This window comes from Mytilus edulis, chromosome 3 (genome assembly GCF_963676685.1).
Source record: "Mytilus edulis chromosome 3, xbMytEdul2.2, whole genome shotgun sequence".
NCBI classification, from domain to species: domain Eukaryota; kingdom Metazoa; phylum Mollusca; class Bivalvia; order Mytilida; family Mytilidae; genus Mytilus; species Mytilus edulis.
The window spans coordinates 1,791,263-1,813,435 of record NC_092346.1 but is presented as its reverse complement, the minus strand read 5'-3'; the positions used below and the strand labels follow the sequence as shown (position 1 = coordinate 1,813,435).

At 32.9% G+C, this 22,173-nt stretch overlaps 1 protein-coding gene across 2 annotated transcripts in view; it reads right to left on the bottom strand.

Moving 5' to 3' along the window:
* Positions 1–449: 449 nt before the first annotated feature.
* LOC139515605 (uncharacterized) overlaps positions 450–22,173 on the bottom strand; it is a 41,832-nt gene continuing 20,108 nt past the window's right edge. For both annotated transcript variants that reach the window (XM_071305222.1, XM_071305221.1), the window contains exons 2-5: positions 16,511–16,870; positions 13,579–13,805; positions 12,865–13,072; positions 450–5,908 (exon numbers count right to left, since the gene is read on the bottom strand). In XM_071305222.1, coding sequence (XP_071161323.1) covers positions 2,427–5,908; positions 12,865–13,072; positions 13,579–13,805; positions 16,511–16,781 — 4,188 coding nt within the window. In that variant the 5' untranslated portion in view covers positions 16,782–16,870 and the 3' untranslated portion in view covers positions 450–2,426. The remainder of the gene's footprint in view (positions 5,909–12,864; positions 13,073–13,578; positions 13,806–16,510; positions 16,871–22,173) is intronic.

Genomic DNA, 22,173 nt, shown 5'->3' with positions numbered 1-22,173 from the left:
TAGGCTTTCTTCAAATGATTTTTACACTGTCTTTTTATGTTATGCCTAAACATCACTTTCCCAGGTTAAGTCGAAGATTCAGATCCAGTACACATGTTTAACCGCACCACATACTATATGTCATGTCCGATGACATGGAGCCGTCATTCAATGGTTGTCGCTTTTTGCTGTATATTATTATTTTTTATTTTTTAGGTTTATTTTGTGTATATAATAATTCAGGCCGTTTGTTTTCTTGTTTGAATTGTTTTACACTGGTCATTATCAGCGGACCCTTTTAGATTATTATATGTTGTGGGTGTTTGCTCCATGCTGAAGGATATAAGGTAACTTATGAATCCTTACACCAACCACATTTGGTCTGAGGAGGAATTTGTCTCTTTGACAATTATATCGTTAAAGCTCTTTTAATATAGTGCCTTGAGAAAGAAAACAAAAAACAAAACAACTTTTATCTTGACATTTTTTAGTTTGATAAGGCATAATTCAGAACACTTTTATACATGTAAATCAATGAGCAAAAAGTGTATTTATTGTGAAGCACATTACTAATATATCTATTACAACAAGAAGAAACCAGATGCTCCCTGGGGCGCAGCTTTATACGGCCTCAGAGGTCGAACCCTGAACAGTATTAGCAAGTATGGACAAAACAATCAAGCTTGATACAGCACTGAATTGGGATTGGGATTTAAAAAGATTAAAAAAACAACACGTTAAATAATTCGTCCGAAGCGCTTTTCTGGATTTACCTTCATTAGGAACGCTCAAAGCCAAACATTTGAAATCCGAAACCGTTGAAGAGCTATATGACAAAAATACCTAAAATTGATAGCCAAATTCATCTGAAGGTGTTGAAACCTAAGTTTCTTAGTAATTTCAAAATTTATAAACAGACAATTTTAGAAAAGTTTGTAAAGAGTTGACACAGCATAGGTTTCTGACACAGAATAAATGGGGTCTAATGAACTAAAAAAAATACCTATTTTGGTCCTATGTCCAAAATCTAAATGCATGGCCTTGGATTGATTCAGCACATCAAAGAACCCCAAGAATTCAATTTTTGTTAAAATTCAACAAAATTAAATTTTGGATCCTTTCGACCTTAATATAGGCCAATTTGAAAACGGGACCAAAAACTTAAAATCTAAAAACACAGTTAGATTCGGCATACAAGAACCCCAATAGTTCGCTTTTTTATGAAATCAAATACAGTTTTATTTGGCCCCTTTTGACCTCAATGTAGAACAATGTGATAACAGGGCCCAAAAACCGAAAATCAAAATACATGGTTAGATTTAGCATATCAAAGAACCCCGTATATTCAATTTTTGTTGAATCAAACAAAGTTTGAATTTAGATCCCAATTTGGTCCAACTTGAAAACTGGGCCCATAATAAAAAAAAATCTAAATACATGTTTAGATCTTTTTTTGTTAAAATCTTTTGTTAAAATCAAACAAAGTTTTATTTTGGACCATTTGGACCTAAATGATGACCAAGTTGAAAACGGGAACCAAAATTTAAAATCTAAATACATGGTTAGATTCGGCATATCAAAGAACCTCAATAATTCAATTTTAGATGAAATAAAACAAAGTTTAATTTTGGACCCTTAAGACCTAATGTGGACCAATTTAAAAACGGGCACCAAAGTACAATAACTTAATACACGGTTAGATTCAGCATATTTTGCCTTCCGTTTTTGGAATCGAACCTTGTGGTACAATTTCAAAAAGATCAATACACTTGCACACAATTTATTGTCTGGAAACTAGAAAAATACTTATTTTTAACCCTGTTGGCCCCTTGTTCCTAAACTGTTGGAACCATAACCCCCAAAATCAATCCCAACCTTCCTCTTGTGGTTTCAAACCCCTTGTGTGAAATTTTCATAGAGATTCATTCGCCTAAACTAAAGTTATTGTCCGGAAACTAAGTGTCTTTGGACGACGCTGACGACGACGACGTGAAACCAATATACGAACGTAAAATTTGTTTGCGGTCATATAAAAAATGCAAGATGAATATACACGTTGTAACAAAATACAAAAAGACACATTAGGACCACTTTTTGTCGACTCAAACCATTCCATTCTTTATTTTCATCTTTATTTTGACCCCAGTGGTAAATATCAACAAAATCTCATAAAACAGATAATAAAAACTAATGCTGGCTTAAGGTGAATTTTGACTATTTATATTTTCCCAGTTGTTTTAGAAAAGATTTTTGAAAAAGTTTTAGGACGACGAGCAACATCGGGCATGAAACAACCCTTCCAGAGCACCTGATACTACTTCTGATTCCAAGGTTGGTTTTTTCTTAAATTGATTTTAACATGAAATATAAAACATTTTTTTTTCTTGATACTGTTTCATTTATATATATATATATATATTTACTGCAATATTTTATCAAACTTCTTCCTAATGAACAAACAACTGACAGAATATATCTACATATAAAATAAAAAATGGCAATTTATAATGAAAATGGGAGCAGGTTTTAAAATTCTTGATTTCTTTCATAGAATATAATATCATTATACAGTGTAAAAGACAATAAGCAAATGCAGCATGTAATAAAAGATTCAAACAAAATAAACACATAAGTCCTATTTCTGACCTATCACAAAATCCTGATTCGACTGTAAGTGTGCCATTATAATTAGTAACATTTTTGTCAGTACGACATTGTAAAGAAAAATCAATACCACTATTATATGTAACATTATAGGCTAAACTTGAACATGAGATATTTACAGAATCAAAGTCTGTACAATTTGAAGTTGTAATGTTTAGTGTTTTTATATTGTGCATAGAAAAATCTTTGCCAAACTTTTCACCCCCCATTAATTGTGTTATTAGCTTATTAAAAATTAAAAAAAACAACAAACCAACTATTGGAAAAGAGTAAAGACAAACTGGATTAAATCTAATCACTCTTTTAAATGACAAATCCGGTATCAATTTTATAAGTATCGAATACACCATAACAGCTTTAATCATTGTATACATTAAAAAATATATGATTCGAATATTTTCAATTGCACCAAATACAATAAAAACACCACATCCTAATGGTATAAATACCAAACACAGAAAAAAGCATCGCCGAAGGACATCTGAATACCTAATGTAAAACGTTATTGATAGTAGCCAAGGAAGAACACTAGTGAGTAATACAGCGTTTATACTTCTCGTCACCTGCACCAAGTTAATATTACCAGATTCTGAAACTTGTCCAACGCAAAAAATTGCATTTTGACTGTCATTTCTAATAACAGAGGAAAGATATATTGATAGCCATAAAGTCAATCCACTTAAAAAGGACATGACTAAAGCAAATAATGTGTAAGTCGTCTCAAGTGATTTTCTATATTTTGCACTATTGTTTAAGTATTTGACTGTATCACAACTGCTTTCAATGACATCTTCTGCTATAGCACCTTTGCCATTAAATAAATAAGGATTGGCCCCATTTTCTATCAATGTTTCTATGCAATTACTGCTTTCCTCTTTCGAAATGCGTCTCTTAATAACAGAATGTAAGGATGTATTACCCTCTCTATCTGGCATGTTTATAAAGTCCCGACAAACGTTTCTAAACAAACTGTGTAGAGTGATGTTAAAACACATTGTTCTGAACGCTGACATCTGCATTGTGTCATACTCTATCCCATCTAAACACTGTTCCCTAGAGCAACGTTTGAGCAATAATTTTGTTACACTTTTACTCGCTATGTAATGTAATGGGGTTCTATCGAAAATATCACGAACGTTTACTTTAGCTTTATTACGGAGCAAAATTGATAAAATTTCGATATTATCATTTATTACTGCTAGATGAACAGGAGTAAGTCCATTATTGTCAGCTATGTTTACTTTAGGTGTCCGCTTTCTACATAAAATGTCTCCTTGGTCAATTTGCGTACCGTCAAAACAGGAAACATCATTTTGCGGCAAATCTTTATCGAATAAAACCTTCACCGCTTCTAAATCATTCAATAAAACAGCGTAATGTAGGACTGTCCATCCGCTCTTTGTTTTAGAATAAATATTCTCCAATCGAATATTTTCTAAGTCGTTATGTCTGATAGCTTTATGAAGCTCAGTTTGGTTTAAATCATATTCAAGAATCAAACTTGTTAACTTGTGTTTGTTTGAAGTAACCATAATTGGTATATTCATGGTAAACCATGCTCGAAGGTTTACTTGTGCTCCACTTCTCAATAGTAAGTTTACCATATCATAGTTACCTGATCTAACAGCAATATATAAAGGTGTTTCCCAAAATTCGGAAAAGCAGTTAACATCTGCACCAGTTCTTATTAATTCCTTAACAATGTCTACGCTACCACCAAGAACAGCAAGAGGAAAGAAGGACTTTACTGTGGGTAGGTATATATGTTGTCTACTAAGATACCACTTACGCGCTAAAGTTGTCATCTTACTCCATACACAAAGAAAGAATTCCTCGCAGCCAAAGGCCACGATCCAGTACATAAGTGTACCTCTACTAAAGGATTCTTGAGCGTCATTAACTCGACTAATAGCATCTTTTTTATCTTGCAATTCATTATTAGGTAATAGCTTGAACAATTTATGTAAGAATGTCTGATCGCTGCGCTCTCTCCTTTCACAACTATTTATACTCAAATAAGTAGTCATACCGCACTCTATAAATTCAAAACGGTTTACTAATGTGCAAACGAATGTTTTATTTCTAATAAGGTGACTCGTCAATAAACTGGAAAACTTTCCATCCCATATTTCACTCAACAGTCTATCATATAGTGGTGTAAGACGATCTTCATTCAACTCATCTTCCCGAATAATTACAATATTTTCATCAACACTTTCATTCAAGCTTTCATTGGAATAAACTCTTACTCGCTCTCTAATAAACGACATATCACAGTCTGAAAACATTACTCTGGGATCAAACGTAAAGAAATGACAACCAACAGTCTCTTCAAGTGCATCGTGAATAAATCGGAAACCGTCACGGTCTTTTGTGAAATAAGATCCTATAGCAGAAAGAGCGCTATCGTTAAGTTCTTCTTTTGGCATGTTTCTTTGAAGTCCGCAAGTTTGCATTACTCTGTCTATTTTGACATCATATTCATTAGACTCAATATTAAAAATATCTTTTCCGATTGAACCGTTAAACAACATGCATATCACCAACATGCAATATAGTTTCTTATTTTCATTAATCATTTTATCAAGCTCATTCCTAAATAGGGATAATGGTTGCCTGAAGAATGCGATTCTTTTTCTGAATCTTTCCTTATCTTCTGAGACTAGTTTGCAAAGAAGAGGAAATGCATAATTCGTTTCACACATAATATCAATCTCCTCTGTTTTAATTTCATTTTCTAATTTATTTATCGTAAGATGTTTAATCAGTATCTTCTGCTTGTCCTCTTTTGAAAAAGCATGAGAATCGCGCTCTAAATCAATGACTACTTTATTCAAAATAGTCGTTGCATTTTTGAACCTTTCATGGAGTGCTATTTGTGATCTCAGTGTACATAATATTTTGTTTGAACCTAATTCTGTTGCCAAGCAGCTGGTTAGCTTTTCGTTTATTCCTTCCCATTTAGACAACAGTGTCGGACTTAAACCATATTTGCCAAGGACATCATCGATAAGAAACAATTGACTTCTATTAGTTTTGTATTTGATTATATCCTCTGGGGACTCTACGGGAACAATTTCAAATCCTTCAGGTTTAAGTTTTAATGCGACATGTCGTATAGTGGCGGTCTTTCCGAATCCCGAATTTGCTGTTACCAAAATACAACTACAATCCTGTACTTTATTGTAAACAAGTTGAGATGCCTCTGTCTCGTAAAAACTTTCGTCCTCTTTCCGCCATTTTTCAACCATACTTGCATTCGTTTCTGTAAATTATATATATATATATATCTATAGGGAAGAACAAAAAATTTGCGAAAAAGCAAATTTACAGATCTAACATTGTTGGGTTGATGTTTAGACGAGTTGTATATATATATATGTACTTATAAATATAATTATTTTCTGTGACTTTATATTACATTAATTTGTAGGATCCTTTACTATAGATAATTTAGCTGATCTGTAACAATAACATCTTCATGCCTAATTATATATCATGTACTGTAGTACGCCGCTAGATTAAGACTGACGAGGAAAGGTAACACACGGCCAGCGAAAGCTCTATTTTTGTAGAGCCCATGTGGTCGTGTGGTCTAGCGGGACGGCTGCAGTGCAGGCGATTTGGTGTCCCGAAATCACAGTAGTATGGGTTCGAATCCCGGCGAGGGAAGAACCAAAAATTTGCGGAAGCCAATTTACAGATCTAACATTGTTGGGTTGATATTTAGACGAGTTGTATATATATATATCAACATTCAATCTAACTAGGTGTGGATCAGTTTGTAAATAAACTGATGCAGTTACTAAATTAAATTATATAAGTGTCTAAGAATGTAACTTTAACACACTAATGAGTGTTATAAAATTAGTTGTTATATTTTATATATTATTCACGCAATATTTTGCTAAACAAATTAGCTTCATCGGGCGTGTGCTTCTATCTAGGTGAAATCGGATGCATGACAAAAATATCTTTGTAGCTCGTCGGCTACACAAAATTTGTGTAAAAGTTTAACATATTGATTGATGCATGGGGTATATAAAACATATTTTTGCCGTTTATTGTACATAACAATTATTAAATCTAAACAAATAGTTGTTTTAGTTAAATAGAATGAAATTCATTATTTATTCCTTTGGTTTTGGGTAGAACTGTTTTTCATCCCTCTCATTAAGTCCATCAGGTTCAAGAGTACGTAGCTGATGCATCCAGAACCTTTCTCTCTGTTTTCTCCTTTCGGAGTCCCAATTTTGATTTACCTCAATTATTTGAAAGGTGATATTATCAAAAGTGTGTCCTGTTCTTAAGAGGTGTCTCGTAATTGGACAGTTTCTTCCTTTTGTATAGAACAACCAGTGATTGTTAAGGCTGATGTTGAATGTAGTTTTTGTTTCACCAACATACTGCAGCTTGCAAGTTCCACAAGTAAGAATATAAATACTATTTTCCGTTTTGCAATTAGATGTAACATAGATGTTGTATCGCTGCTTTGTTACTGTGCTGCTGAAAGAGTGGTCAGTGTTGGCGGCTTTACAGCAATTACAATTACTTCTACCGCATTGTTTGTAACACCCAAATTTAGAAGTTTCTTGTTTCTTTACTTTTGATGTCACAAGTATGTCTTTGAGATTTTTGGGTCTGCGATAGGCAATAACAGGAGGTGATGGAAAAATTTCTTTTAAGGAAGAGTCATTTTCGATAAGACGCCAGTGCTTTCGGGTAGTAGATGAAATATTTGTCAAATCGGGATGGAAGGTTACAACAAACGGAATTCTATCTACACGGGTCGTCTTATCTTTGTATTCCATGAGGCTAGCTCGATCTTTTTCTTGGGCTTTATCAAAAGCGTCTGTGATGTTTTTGGTTTTATATCCTCTTGATTTCAGCTGTGTTTTTAGTTGTCCCAAACGATAGTTAAGTTTGGATTCCGAGGAGCAAATTCGCTTTAGTCTGATGGCTTGACTATAAGGTATACTCCTGGAGCAGTGTTTCGGGTGACAACTTTTTGGAGAAAGGAACTGGTGTTTATCAGTTTTCTTTGTGTGGAGATCAGTTGTCATAACCCCGTTTTTTACAAATGTGGTGGTGTCGAGAAAAGCAATTTTCTCGCTTGAAAATTCAGATGTAAATTTAATTGAGTGATGGAACTGATAACAATGATCTAGGAAATCTTGCAAATGTTCTGCAGTATCGTTCCATTTCATGTCAATATCATCAATAAAACGGAGCCATGACAAGGGTTTGTATGGCACACTCAAACGGATGCGTTCTTCGAGATCCCCCATAAAAATGTTGGTTATTGCCTATCGCAGACCCAAAAATCTCAAAGACATACTTGTGACATCAAAAGTAAAGAAACAAGAAACTTCTAAATTTGGGTGTTACAAACAATGCGGTAGAAGTAATTGTAAGTGCTGTAAAGCCGCCAACACTGACCACTCTTTCAGGAGCACAGTAACAAAGCAGCGATACAACATCTATCTTACATCTAATTGCAAAACGGAAAATAGTATTTATATTCTTACTTGTGGAACTTGCAAGCTGCAGTATTGTTGAAACAGAAACTACATTCAACATCAGACTTAACAATCACCGGTCGTTCTATACAAAAGGAAGAAACTGTCCAATTACGAGACACCTCTTAAGAACAGGACATACGTTTGATAATATCACCTTTCAAATAATTGAGGTAAATCAAAATTGGGACTCCGAAAGGAGAAAACAGAGAGAAAGGTTCTGGATGCATCAGCTACGTACTCTTGAACCTGATGGACTTAATGAGAGGGATGAAAAACAGTTCTACCCAAAACCAAAGGAATAAATCATGAATTTCATTCTATTTAATTTAAACAACTATTTGTTTAGATTTAATAATTGTTATGTACAATAAACGGCAAAAATATGTTTTATATACCCCATGCAACAATCAATATGTTAAACTTTACACAAATTTTGTGTAGCCGTCAAGCTACAAAGATATTTTTGTCATGCATCCGATTTCACCTAGATAGAAGCACACGCCCGATGAAGCTAATTTGTTTAGCGAAATATTGCGTGAATAATATATAAAATATAACAACTAATTTTATAACACAAATCAGTGTGTTAAAGTTACATTCTTAGACACTTATATATATATGTATATATATAACTCGTCTAAACATCAACCCAACAGTGTTCGATCTGTAAATTTGCTTTCGCAAATTTTTGGTTCTTCCCTCGCTGGGATTCGAACCCATGCTACTGTGATATCGTGACACCAAATCGCCTGCACTGCAGCCGTCCCGCTAGACCACACGACCACCTGGGCTCTTAAAAAAAGAGCTTTCGCTGGCCGTGTGTTACCTTTCCACGTCAGTTTTAATCTAGCGGCGTACTGCAGTACATGATATATAAAGCAGGAAGATGTTATTGTTACAGATCAGCTATATATATACATAATCAACCTGACGATGTTAGAGTAGATTTGATTCGTAACTTCCTCCCCGGCGCCGGGGCTGGAACCTGTACTTTATTTTCTAACTTCTACGACAACACCGCCTAGCTTTGCGCAGAGACCTTATCCCCTCCTCTAACTCTAGCTTATAAAAATAAGCTTTCGTTTCGGGAGGTGTTACCTGCTTGTAAGAATTAAACTAGGATCTCTGATACAATACACGAAGTATTTATTTTAATGTACAGAAATGATCATCTACTCATCTCTTCAGTATAATTACAGGATGCTAATCTATTTTTAGAAGCATACAATCACTGTAAATAAATATATGTATATGTCTGCCTGTGTGTAGTGGCAACTGCAAATTATACCTTGTCCATCGGATTTCTTATGATTAAGAAATACCAGGCCTTAGAATATGTATAAAGTGCCTAGAAAATCAACCTAACGATGTTAGAGTAGATTTGATTCGTAACTTCCTCCCAGGCGCCGGGGCTGGAACCTGTACTTTATTTTCTAACTTCTACGACAACACCGCCTAGCATTGCGAATAGACCATATGGGAAAACGGTACTATTTATTCTGCCATAGGCGACAATACTAACATTTTCTAAAAATACCACTTTTCATAACAAAAACTTGGATAAAACAGTTATGTTTGGTGTTAGTACTTTATTATTCTGTTTTAAAAATTGAAGCCAAATAGTATCATGACCAACTTCCAACGGAACTTGTTTATGTTATCCATGCCCACCGTCATCTTTCCAAAAAATTATGAAATTTTAGAAGTCTTTTCGAATAATTCTCTTCAAAATATTTCAATAGGTTTCCAAATTCATATAGTAAATATACACACTGCAGTTATTCATAGATAAATGAAAAAATATATTGTACCATTACATACAATCACAGCGCTCCTAGGTCGACTTCCTTCACCTGTCTTGGGTACACAAAAGGCCAACTTAATGCTGGGAAAATGTAATAGAACCGTTTTCCCTTATCCCCTCCTCTAACTCTAGCTTATTAAAATAAGCTTTCGTTTCGGGAGGTGTTACCTTCTTGTAGGAATTAAACAAGGATCTCTGATACAATACACGAAGTATTTATTGTTAGTCTATAGAAATGATCATCTACTCATCTCTTCAATATAATTGCAGGATGCTAATCTATTTTTAGAAGCATACAATCACTGTAAATAAATATATGTATATGTCTGCCTGTGTGTAGTGACAACTGCAAATTATACCTTGTCCATCGGATTTCTTATGATTAAGAAATACCAGGCCTTAGAATATGTATTAAGTGCCTCTGCGCAATGCTAGGCGGTGTTGTCGTAGAAGTTAGAAAATAAAGTACAAGTTCCAGCCCCGGCGCCGGGGAGGAAGTTACGAATTAAATCTACTCTAACATCGTTAGGTTGATTTTCTAGGCACTTTATACATATTCTATATGTATCTCTATCACTCTGAGATCCAGTGGGCATATATATTGTATGGTTTGTCACTTGTTTAGACTTGTTTGTATGATATATATAAAAATAGATTAGCATCCTGCAATTATACTGAAGAGATGAGTAGATGATCATTTCTGTACACTAACAATAAATACTTCGTGTATTGTATCAGAGATCCTTGTTTAATTCCTACAAGAAGGTATCACCAGCCCAGTAGTCAACATTTAGGTGTTGACATGAATATCAATAATATGGTCATTTTTATAAATTTCCTGTTTACAAAACTTTGAATTTTACGAAAAACTAAGGATTTTCTTATCCCAGGCATAGATTACCGTAGCTGTATTTGGCACAACTTTTTGGAATATTAGATCCTCAATGCTCTTCAATTTTGTACTTGTTTGACTTTATAAATATTTTGATATGAGCGTCACTGATGAGTCTTATGTAGACGAAACGCGCGTCTGGCGTACTAAATTATAATCCTGGTACCTTTGATAACTATTGATATCTTTATCATTAACGGAAAGCTTAATGCTAAAATTTATGATAAAAGTGATGATTTTTCATTTCCTATCGTTAATTATCCCTTTTTAGATGGTGACGTTCCCTTGTCACCATCTTCAATACGGTGTTTATATATCTCAACTTGTATGATTCGTTTGTGTATGTAACAACGTTTTAGATTTTAACGAGAGAAATTTATGTATTACTGAAATATTATTACATCAGGGTTTTCGATATCACAAACTAGTAAAAAAAATTATTAAATTTTATTATCGGTACAAGGACATCATTCGTATAGCTCAACATGCAGACTTCTTATACGTTCACATATTTCACATCCAATCTTATGAAAATTCTTTAAAAAACAAAAAAGTGTCAGTATTCACCTCAGAAGCTAACAAAACCTTAAGATAAACTTATTATTGTTGTCAGGTCATTAAAGATTGCATATTTTGGCTTTAATATTGATTCACTTATAGGGTCTTTGCATCGGAACTAAACACATTTATTTAAAAACCAGTTATTGGCTTGACATGGGTTCTGTTCTTCTCATATATGTTATGATGATATGATACTAAACCCCTAATGGGAGGGATTGTGCCTGATATTCATATGATGAAGACATAATCTTTCAATCAGTTTAATTGAAGTCTGGAGCTGGCATGTCTGTTAACTGCTAGTATTCTGTTGTTATTTATGTATTATTGACATTTTGTTTATTTTCTTTTGTTACATCTTCTGACATCAGACTCGGACTTCTCTTGGGCTGAATTTTAATGTTCGTATTGTTATGCGTTTACTTTTCTAAATTGGCTAGAGGTATAGGGGAGGGTTGAGATCTCATAAACATGTTTAACCCCGCCGCATTTTTGCGCCTGTCCCAAGTCAGGAGCCTCTGGCCTTTGTTAGTCTTGTATCATTTTTAATTTTAGTTTCTTGTGTATAATTTGGAGTTTAGTGTGGCGTTCATTATCATTGAACTAGTATATGTATTTGTTTAGGGGCCAGCTGAAGGACGCCTCCGGTGCGGGAATTTATCGCTGCATTGAAGACCTATTGGTGACCTTCTGCTGTTGTTTGTTCTATGGTTGGGTTGTTGTCTCTTTGACACATTCCCCATTTTCATTCTCTATTTTGATATTTGTCACTAGAAGTTAGTAAGTAGTATTCAATCAATCCAAGTAATAGATTTTAAAAAAAAGGGGAAAGGTTAATTGAGACGGACAGACTAACGTCCAAACGGAGAACAAATATTTTTGACGAAAAAACATGAATACATAAATCCTTGGAGAAGGTCCTACAGATTAGATAAAAGGCAAAAACTGCGGACTGTTATAAAACGAGTATGTTTGACAGACCTCATCAAGTGTTATTTGACAGTCTTCCAACATGAGTCATTGTATAAAAGTTCAATTAATGAATATGAAATTTGTTTTTTATTAGCTTGATGTGTTCGAGCTTTTTGTTTTGACATACATTTGATAAGTGGCTGTTCGTTTTTGTTTTCCCTTGGGGATCCTTTTTTATATTTTACTTTTTGTAAAATTAAAAAACAAACTATAGACAGACGAGACGGGGTTGTACTGTTGGTGTTGAAATTGCTGTAATGCTACAACTATACATGATTAAGTTGCAGATCAAATCAATCCTTTTCATGAAAGTAGAGAAAATTTTGACTAAAATGTTCTAGCCTAGGTCTTTCAGACGGACAGATAAACGGATGGACCGACTACAGCGGTTTCTAGACATGTATTCTATTTTGGCCACGCAGAATGAATTGGTGATGATTAAAACATGGTTCTATTGTAAACTTAAAACAAACCTTCAATATTTATTGGAAGATTTTCTTCCTTGTATTGGGAGAAATTACTTTCTATCCGTAATTTTTCCCTTTCAAACTCCATGTATTCTGTTTTGAGATGCTTGAGTTCTGCATTTGCTAATGCTTTAGCTTGTTCGCCATCAAGATCATAATTCTGGATTTCAGTGACCTCATGTGGTCGTTGACCTTTATTTAAAGATGTCAATGCCTAAAAAAAGAAGATTATACAAACTACTTTGTGAACGGACATTATCATTTAGACATTTTATAACATCGACTTTGAATTTTGATTTGAAAAGACCTTAGTGAAAGCACACATCAGCTATTTTATTTTTCTTGAAGTTGTTAGAACAATAATGAAGACTTACAAACTTTACGTCGTCTGTCGTCAAAATCGCATTAGGGTAAAGAAATATCCGTCATAAAAAAAAGAACGTATACTAAACACATCAATCTTTGTATTACAACAAAGATTGGTTTGTTTAGTATACGTAATTTTTTATGTTTGTGATTACAACTTTCTGTTCAGAATCAATATTGGTTATATTTCGTTCTTATAATCTTATTGAATGTGAATTTTATACATACTATAAGGTGAACAATTAATATAAATATTTTCAAATTGTTTTCAGAATCAATCCGCCTCATAGGTTCATCACTCAGTGTTCCGAAATATTAGAAGAAAAGAAATGTTCTGTGGTTACTACTGTGTACCTTTTCAACACGAGTCCATTTGTCTGTGAATTCATTGGTATCCATAGAAGTTAGTGTCGTATGGGCCACCTCATTTCTGTACCACTTTAGTGTAGCTAAGTCCGCTCCTGGTAAAGATTCATTTGGATGCGGGAGTTGATCCCAGCCATTAGAGGGTGTTGATAAACCTCCTATATTACGCAGTAAACATATCATCAAAGTCAGATCAAAGTCCTTGGAAGATCTAGCTAGAAAAAAACAATAAAGAACGAAAATTTCGCTGAAATTTTCACACTTGTGCCATTTAAAAAATGTTATTCAATATATTGATATTGATAAAAACCCAATCAGAAAAGTTCGGATTGATAATGGCAAAAGACAATCAATATTATATCTGAAAGTGAAATTAAATAATCCGGCTTCTTTGATCTTCTTAAGTTAGGTGTCTAAAGGAACTCTGATTCATATGGAAATAAGAAGAGGTTGACAAGGCAACGCGCACAATTCGTCTCTAAAGGAATTACGACAATGTGTTGAAAAAGTTCACCTCCAAATTCATAAAATATATTTCTGATAAGAATCTCCAGGATACAGATCACTTGTTCCTCTGTGAAGCAAGTCTTACCCTTATGTAAGATACTATGCCTAGGACCGATTTTGGCCTCAAATTTCAGGTTCATTTGACGAAAGATGTTGACCACTTTTTAAACATTTAAGTGTCTATTTTATTTGATTCAATTAATTTATAAGAAAGATTTTAACTACTTTAGTCATTAAAAACGCTCCAATTCAAGCTGAAATATGAAAAATCTACCAAATATGCTGAAAAATGTCACTTTTAAGATGGCTTTTGTCAAAAATGAAAGTGGCCGCATCCGTGTTCATCCTCAACCTTGATATATGTTATGTATTATCTTAAAATACAACTTACATTTAAATATTTTGGATGAGCACGAATGCGGCCACTTTCGTTTTACACGGAAACCGTCTAAAATTTTACCAAAATGCTCGAATTATAAAGATTTCAGTAATTAAGGGGGCTTGCGGGTCTAAATCATTTTTTTTTTATTTAATATAAGATTTCGCTATATTTTTCTATAAATGAACTTTATCTTATAACTAATAGAAAAATGAAATAAAAAAATGGGGTCACCGTTCATTTACGCTCACAATCTGCCTTCGAAAGAAGTATTATTGTTATTGTCCATTTTTCTGTTGAACTAATAGGAGAAAAGCGGAAATATCCAAATAAAAAAAGAACAAAATTACAGAAATCCCTAAAATTTTGCAATTATTTAGTTTATGTACAGCTTATTTGAAAACAACAATAAAAAATATAGGTCACCGATGAGTTAAAAAAGATATTCAACTTTTAGTGCCAAAAATGGCATTTTTGCACCAAAGGGAGATAATTTGGAGCTTTTTCAATGATATCTACATTTTAAAAGTCACCTGGGGCCAACACGTATTGATTTTTTGGAATAATTTTTGTACCATATGACAACGTAACAACTTATTAAAGTAATTAATAAAATTTGTAATGAAAAATAAATGTTTGATTTTTTTCTGAAAATTTATACCCGCGAGCCTCCTTAAGCATGATTTAATGGTGCTAGTACTCGATGTATGTACATCGTATTGTCAAAAACAGCCCATATTTATGTAGCAGAGGCATTCCAATGTCCAATGTATAACTAAAAGTATACATTTTAAAAATTTTGTAAAACTGCTATATGTTGGGGCCCAAAATGGGGTCTTACCGGACCTACTCCTTTTTAACCCGTTAATAATTTAGTATTTTTAGCTTTTTCACAATCAATATTTTAATTATGCAAGGGCTTTTAAAGGTTAACTATATGCTGGTTGATGTTTATTGTTGCAGTTGGTAAGGTGGCTTGAAAAATTACCTCCTAGTCGTTTAGTCTGTGCTAGCTTGTTTTAAAATTGGCAATCAAATCGTATCTGCTTATTTTTATATTTTAGAATGTTATGGGATTTACAAAAAAAATTGCAAATTTTTAATATGTTCCTTAAGTGAAAATTAAAAAATATAAGTATTTTCATTGTTGTAATCTTGGCCCGATATCTTACTCGACAATTATCAAAACCGCACCGGTGATTTCTTGTAAGAGTGCTCCCCTCGCATATAGGATATCATACGCTCCGGTCACAATCAAACATCATTTTCCCAGTTTTAGGCCAGTTTGTTTACCAAATTTTTTTATAAGACGTAAATTCCCTTTTCTTGGTCTTGGTTCCTATCAACGATAATTTTTTCGCTTCAAAACAATTCATGGAAGCAGGATTGATATACCTGTTTTATACATCTGACCATACTGCACTGGTGTCTGGAATTTTGGAAATACCAATCCAGGCACTTAATATCTGAGACACAGGCAATACATGTCCTCAATTTAAGAAATCATTTATACATTTATTGGTTCTACAAGGATCACCAGTCCTTCATCTTCCATTTGATAACTTTTTATAAAATTATAAAAATATACACTACATTGTTTTAGATATTCAACTATTCGTTGTACGTATTTTGTTTCAAATATTTACTACTGTCCAGTATGTTCGTTTTTACCGGGCCCGATATGGTGGTGTAACATCTGACAAATTCCAAATTTATTTTTGCTAAGAATTCTGCTTAAGCCGGCGATATAAGCCGTCTTAAACTGGCAGTGAAGTGAGAGCTTTTTGTTTTTTATGCTCCATAAAGAAAGCCTTTCTGTGATTTTGAGATGAAGAACAGTGATAAAATCGCTGCTCATTGACTAATTGTATATTTTTTGCTGCACATGTTCTGATTATGTGTCATGGATGGATACCCTGTATGCTTTGGTTTTTTTTTCTATTATAAATACCACTGGAGTTAAGCGCCTATCTGAAAATTGTAAACACACTAAGAATGAATAGGAAAACTTGTAATTCTATAATATCTGTTTACCTTTTGGTCTAGAAGGCATCATATGACTAAATTGTGTCCAAACCGTTCCTGGCACTCCCCTTAGAATTTCTAACTGTGCAGCATTGATTCGTTTAGATTTGTTCAACCTAATGATGACAGGCATGCTACTGTTTATAGCCTGAGCTAAGTGTTTCGGCGGGAAAACTCCATCAAAGAATCTCCTGACAATTTCCGGCGATACTTTAAAGTTGAGAAAGAAAAATCTAGCGAAGTTTCCCTCTTCTTCCGTAAGTTGTGAAGTCGAAGTCATGATTAAACTTTGTATCTACTGAGAAACAACTTTGATCCAAATAATTCAGTCAATGTCGAGGTTTTTCATCCTTTATCAGCATCAATCACCTATTTGAAGTATAAATATTTTTCTAATTTGTTTGAAACTATTTAAGGATGCATAATAGATAATGGTTAGTGTGTGTTTATTTGCTGACTTAGCAATTCAACGAAAATGATAACAAAAGACACTGATAGAAAAACCTCAAATCTACTATATTACACAGCAAAAATATCTGTTGCCACAGAAAAAAAAATGTACAACATTTTATTTTATGTTTTTTTTTGGGGGGGGGGGGGGGAGTAATTAAAGCAAAAATTAAATAAAGTAAGCTCTTATTATAAAGTTAAGTTTATATATTTTCAATCAATCATATAAAAAAAACTACCTATCTATCAAATAGGCGAAATAACAAGCTAAAAAAACATAAAATAAGTGTAAAATGCATTTTAGTAAAAGTGCAGGGGCTGGACATTATTGGTGCCGTATTCTCTACGTTGATTGTCTATTATAAAATGATTGAATAGATCCAAAGCTATGTACTATTTAATATATTTAATGTGAGATTTGTCAGTAAAAACTGGACATGGAAAATTCCCGTTTGTTGTATTGTTAGTTAGCATAACTTCGCAGATTTCTTGCTGTGAACATGATATACGGCTATTCAGTGAATTTTACAATATAACCGCGAAACGAAAAACAAACAAGAAATGTTTATCCATTAAAATGTTTGGTTAAAATTGTTCACCCAACAAGGGAAGCGAGGGGTATATATCAAGCAAAGGCTACGAATGAATCGAAAAGAAAATGAAGTTGTGAATAACGGTCGACACATGGAGTCATATAGCTATAGGCCACACTCATCAGGACGGTTGCAGTCGGGCCTTGCAAAAACATATGTAGAATATCAGTTCGGCTGAACAGACCTTCCGGTCAGATATGACATTCACATGCAACCCTCTCACCAAAAACTATAATAACGCCGCCGGGTTTTTTTTAGAGTGTAACAGGGTATAACTTTCTGTTGGGTTGAGTCGTGAAAAAGAAGTCAATTCGTCCTTGCTCAATACTTTGTAGCTTTGTCCATGCTCCCCCCCCCCTTTATCAAAAAAATCACCTCTGGGTAGGTCTTAAAACTTTGATTTTGTCCCTTTAAGTGGAAAAACTATGACAAAATCACTGTACTAAACGCTCCTCGATATGACGACCTTACTATACGAAATTATATAAAAAAAAATGTGGTGCACACTGTTAAATAACCCGCTACGCGCGTTATTCAGTGTGACCAAATTTTTTATGTTATTTCTTCATAGACAGAAAAAATATTACAGTCATTCCTTAAATAAATAAACTAATAATTAGTATTTTATTACTGATATATATATTCATCAATCAAATTGTAGGTAACATATTAATGCTCTACCAAAAACGCAAACTTTCGACTGATCTTTAACTATTTTTGAAAAACTAAGGTAGCTCTATAGGTACCATAGACTTAAGTGTTATCATAGGCGGTTCCTCTGTATAAGGAGTTTCATGAATACCACTTAAGTTTTGTTGGCGTGACGTAAAACAACTTAGATTTTACTTAGGAAATACTTAGTTTAAGATTTTTTATGCATACCACTTATATAAAAAGGGCGGAGTTTCCTTAATTTAAGTGTTTACTAAGGAAAATCTTAACTTAAGTAGCTTTATGCATACGGGCACTGGGGTTAAATTGATATAGGTATGTAAAAAAAAATCAATAGATCGTTTCATAGTTTAATGATGAACAATTTGGACATATAAGGGACGAAATTAAAAGTTCAATGAAGGATAAAAAAACTAAATTCACATAGTTTTTTAACTGACCCCCCCCCCCCCCCCCTCCTCCCCCCATAAAATCTTGCAGCAGTTTAACCTCCCCAACCCCAAACTATTAATGTTATTTTTTTATCTTACATTGATCTTTTCATGTAGTCCCTATTTAAGACAACGCTCTGAATGTATGGTTGATGTTTTGACGGCAGAGCATTGAAAGAAAAATATTTCGGTAATCCAAAACTTGCATCTGTTTAATCGTTCTTTTATGGATGTAATATTTTCTGAAGACAACAATATGTTTTAAACTCTAACAAAACATGATCAAGATTACAGTGGCGTAGCACAAGACTGAGTGTAGCATTGTAAGCATGTGCTAAAAAATAATTTTACAAAACACCTTTTTCAATAAAATGTTCACTTATCGTTCAGCTTATTACGCGCTGCAATCTCCCTTTCCAGACCCCTTTGCTTATATTTGCTTATGGCTTTAAAAAAATCTATTTTGATGTAAAATTAACATTTTTATAACTTCCCTTTTACAACAAAAAAAGGGGGAGGATAGAATTTTTTTCCGAAATCCATATGCAAACTAGGGCCTTTTTCAAAAGTCCTACAATCTTTACTAAAACAAATTATTACAGTAAGTATATTCTCCACATCTTAACGTTCTATATTTTCGAAACCGCAATATATCTCACTGAATATATAAGATCATATGAGAAAATAATTTTATACGAGTAAGGTATCATAATTACCTTATATAACCGACGAATTCCATAGGGACTTCTGACTGCCGAAACAGTGATTCTAAACAATCAACCTAATTGTTCCAACAAAATGGAGGTCCCCCCCCCCCTTTATGAAAACAATACACCTTTGGGTAGGTCTTAAAACTTTTCGATTTTGTCCCTGTGAGTGAAAAAAAAACTATGACAAAATCACTGTACTAAACGCTCCTCGATATGACGACCTTTCTTCCCGTGTGTACATCCATGTTAAGTTTGTTATAATCATTAAAATTTATTGATCAACTTTTTTTTTTAAATATTATGAGTATAAAACAAAAAAGTTTTTAAGTTTGTGTGCATTTAATCTAAAATTTTAATTATTAGATAAATCTTTGTTTTTACCATGAGAATACTAATTTCTGCTCATCATTTACAATTTTTCAGCTTCCTTCTACAATCGTTTGGTCGATTTTTTAAGCAGAGTTATATGTGTCAAATTGTCTGGTTTCCTGTTTTCGGAAGTTTTATCATAATACTGATAACTCGTCCTTGAATTTTGTAAGTGTCCACATACTATCATGTTGTGATGTTTTAAGTAGAGTTACGTTTTAACGATATATTTTGCTCCATTGATAATATAGAAAGCAAACTTTCTTAGTTTAAATAGATCTTTTTCATTAAAAATCGATGGTTTTAACCAACAAACTTAATTTTGCAAGCATCATTATCTTGGTAGACTTTTATTTTATCTAAATTATGATTGTCAAAAAGTTGTGCAATTCATTGATGTTTGATTATGTTCTGCTTAAATTGACTTAAGTAATATGATAATATTTATAGTTTATTGTAATGCCGCGTCATGATAGAAAAAACTCAGCGACAGGACGTTCATTACCAACGGTTGAGAAACAGTGGAAGTTAAGACAGCTTTCTTTCTTTTTTCACAGATTTTAATTTAACCATGCAAAAGTTACATCCGAAACTATATCAATATACATCATGTACATGGAAACGTAAAAATAAAGACGATGAGGCAAGTAGAATAGATTATTTTCTAACGGGTAAGGAATTGAGAACTATGATAAAGTCTACAGATAAAAGACCAGCCCTAATTTCTAGTACAGACCATCAGGCAATTTCATTGAAAATTAACATGTCCAATGATAATAAGGGTAAAGGGTTCTTTAAAATAAACAACAGCATACTAACTGACAAATCTTATAAAGATAAAATAGAAAAAGTTATAGACTATTTTATACTTAAAAGCAATTATACTGAAAATTTATCACAACTATGGGACCTGTTTAAAATTGAAGTAAGAGAATCAACGATACAGTTTTGTAAAAATAAATCTAGGCAAAGGAAAAATGAAATTCAAAATTTGGAAAAAAAACTTCAAACATTACAGAAAAGAAAGGATAATAATAAACCAAGTGAAGTAGAAAAGAACGAAATCAATTTATTAGAAAGTGAGATAGAATCTCTTTATAGTTATAAAGCAAAAGGTGCACAAATACGTTCAAGAATAAAATGGATAGAAGAAGGGGAAAAGAATTCTAAATTTTTTCTAGGATTAGAGAAAAGTAGACAAACAAGAAAAAATATAATAAATTTAAAAAACGATAAAGGGGAGATAATTACAAAACAATCAGAAATACTAAATTTAGAAAAGAAATATTATGAAAAGCTTTACACAAGCACTAAACCAGATAAAAATTTTATAAACACATTTATTAAGGATACAAATATTAAACAATCATTAAGTAAAGAAGAAAGCAATTCTCTAAATGGACTTCTATCAACAGAAGAATGTACAAAATCAATTTTTCAAATGAAATTAAATAAATCCCCAGGCCTAGATGGACTCTCAGTAGAGTTTTATAGAGAATTTTGGGACAAATTAAAGAATTATGCAATTCAAAGCTTTAATTATTGCTATAAAAAAGGAATGTTATCTGAATCACAAAAAATAGGCCTAATTTCTCTAATATTTAAAAAAGGAGACCCCACTGAATTAGGTAATTACAGACCAATTACACTATTAAATGTTGATGTTAAAATTATTGCATATACATTAGCCCAAAGATTAAAACCTGTGATGTCAAAAATTATCCACAGTGACCAAAATGGATACATTAAAAACCGTTATATAGGTTTTAATATACGTCAGATACAAGACATTATAGATCATGCAGAAAAGTTAAAAATAGATGGAGCTATACTTTTTCTAGATTTTTCCAAAGCCTTTGATTCCCTAGAGTGGGAATTCATGTATCAATCACTAACAAAATTTGGTATTGAAAATTCTATGTTAAGATGGGTCAAAACCTTGTATGCAGATATCAAGGCATGTATTTCTAATAATGGATGGATTTCAAGCCCACTGAATATTTTTAGAGGAATTCGACAAGGATGTCCTTTAAGCGCCATTTTATTCGTCTTTGCAGTGGAAATATTAGCCTGTAGAATAAGAAACGACAACAATCTTAAGGTAGCACAATACAAAGATTTTGTCACTCCCAATCAGACAACTTTAAACGGATGTAATTCATTTCATCCTTCTTTATGTTTTATAAATGAGGTACCAAAAGAAAGAAGAAAGATTAATCTTTCAAATTGTGATAATTTCATTATGACATAATTATTGCATAATTAATTGTTATGTAATTAGTTGCTATATTGTGATGTCCACACTTGAATGAATTTAGCTTCTTTGTTCTTCATAGCATCCCAAAATATTTTATATATTCTTGTACAATACAGCTTGACCTCCAAAACTGTGTCTCAGATTTCCAAAAACATTAATAGAACAAATTTTATACCCAATTGAATTTAGT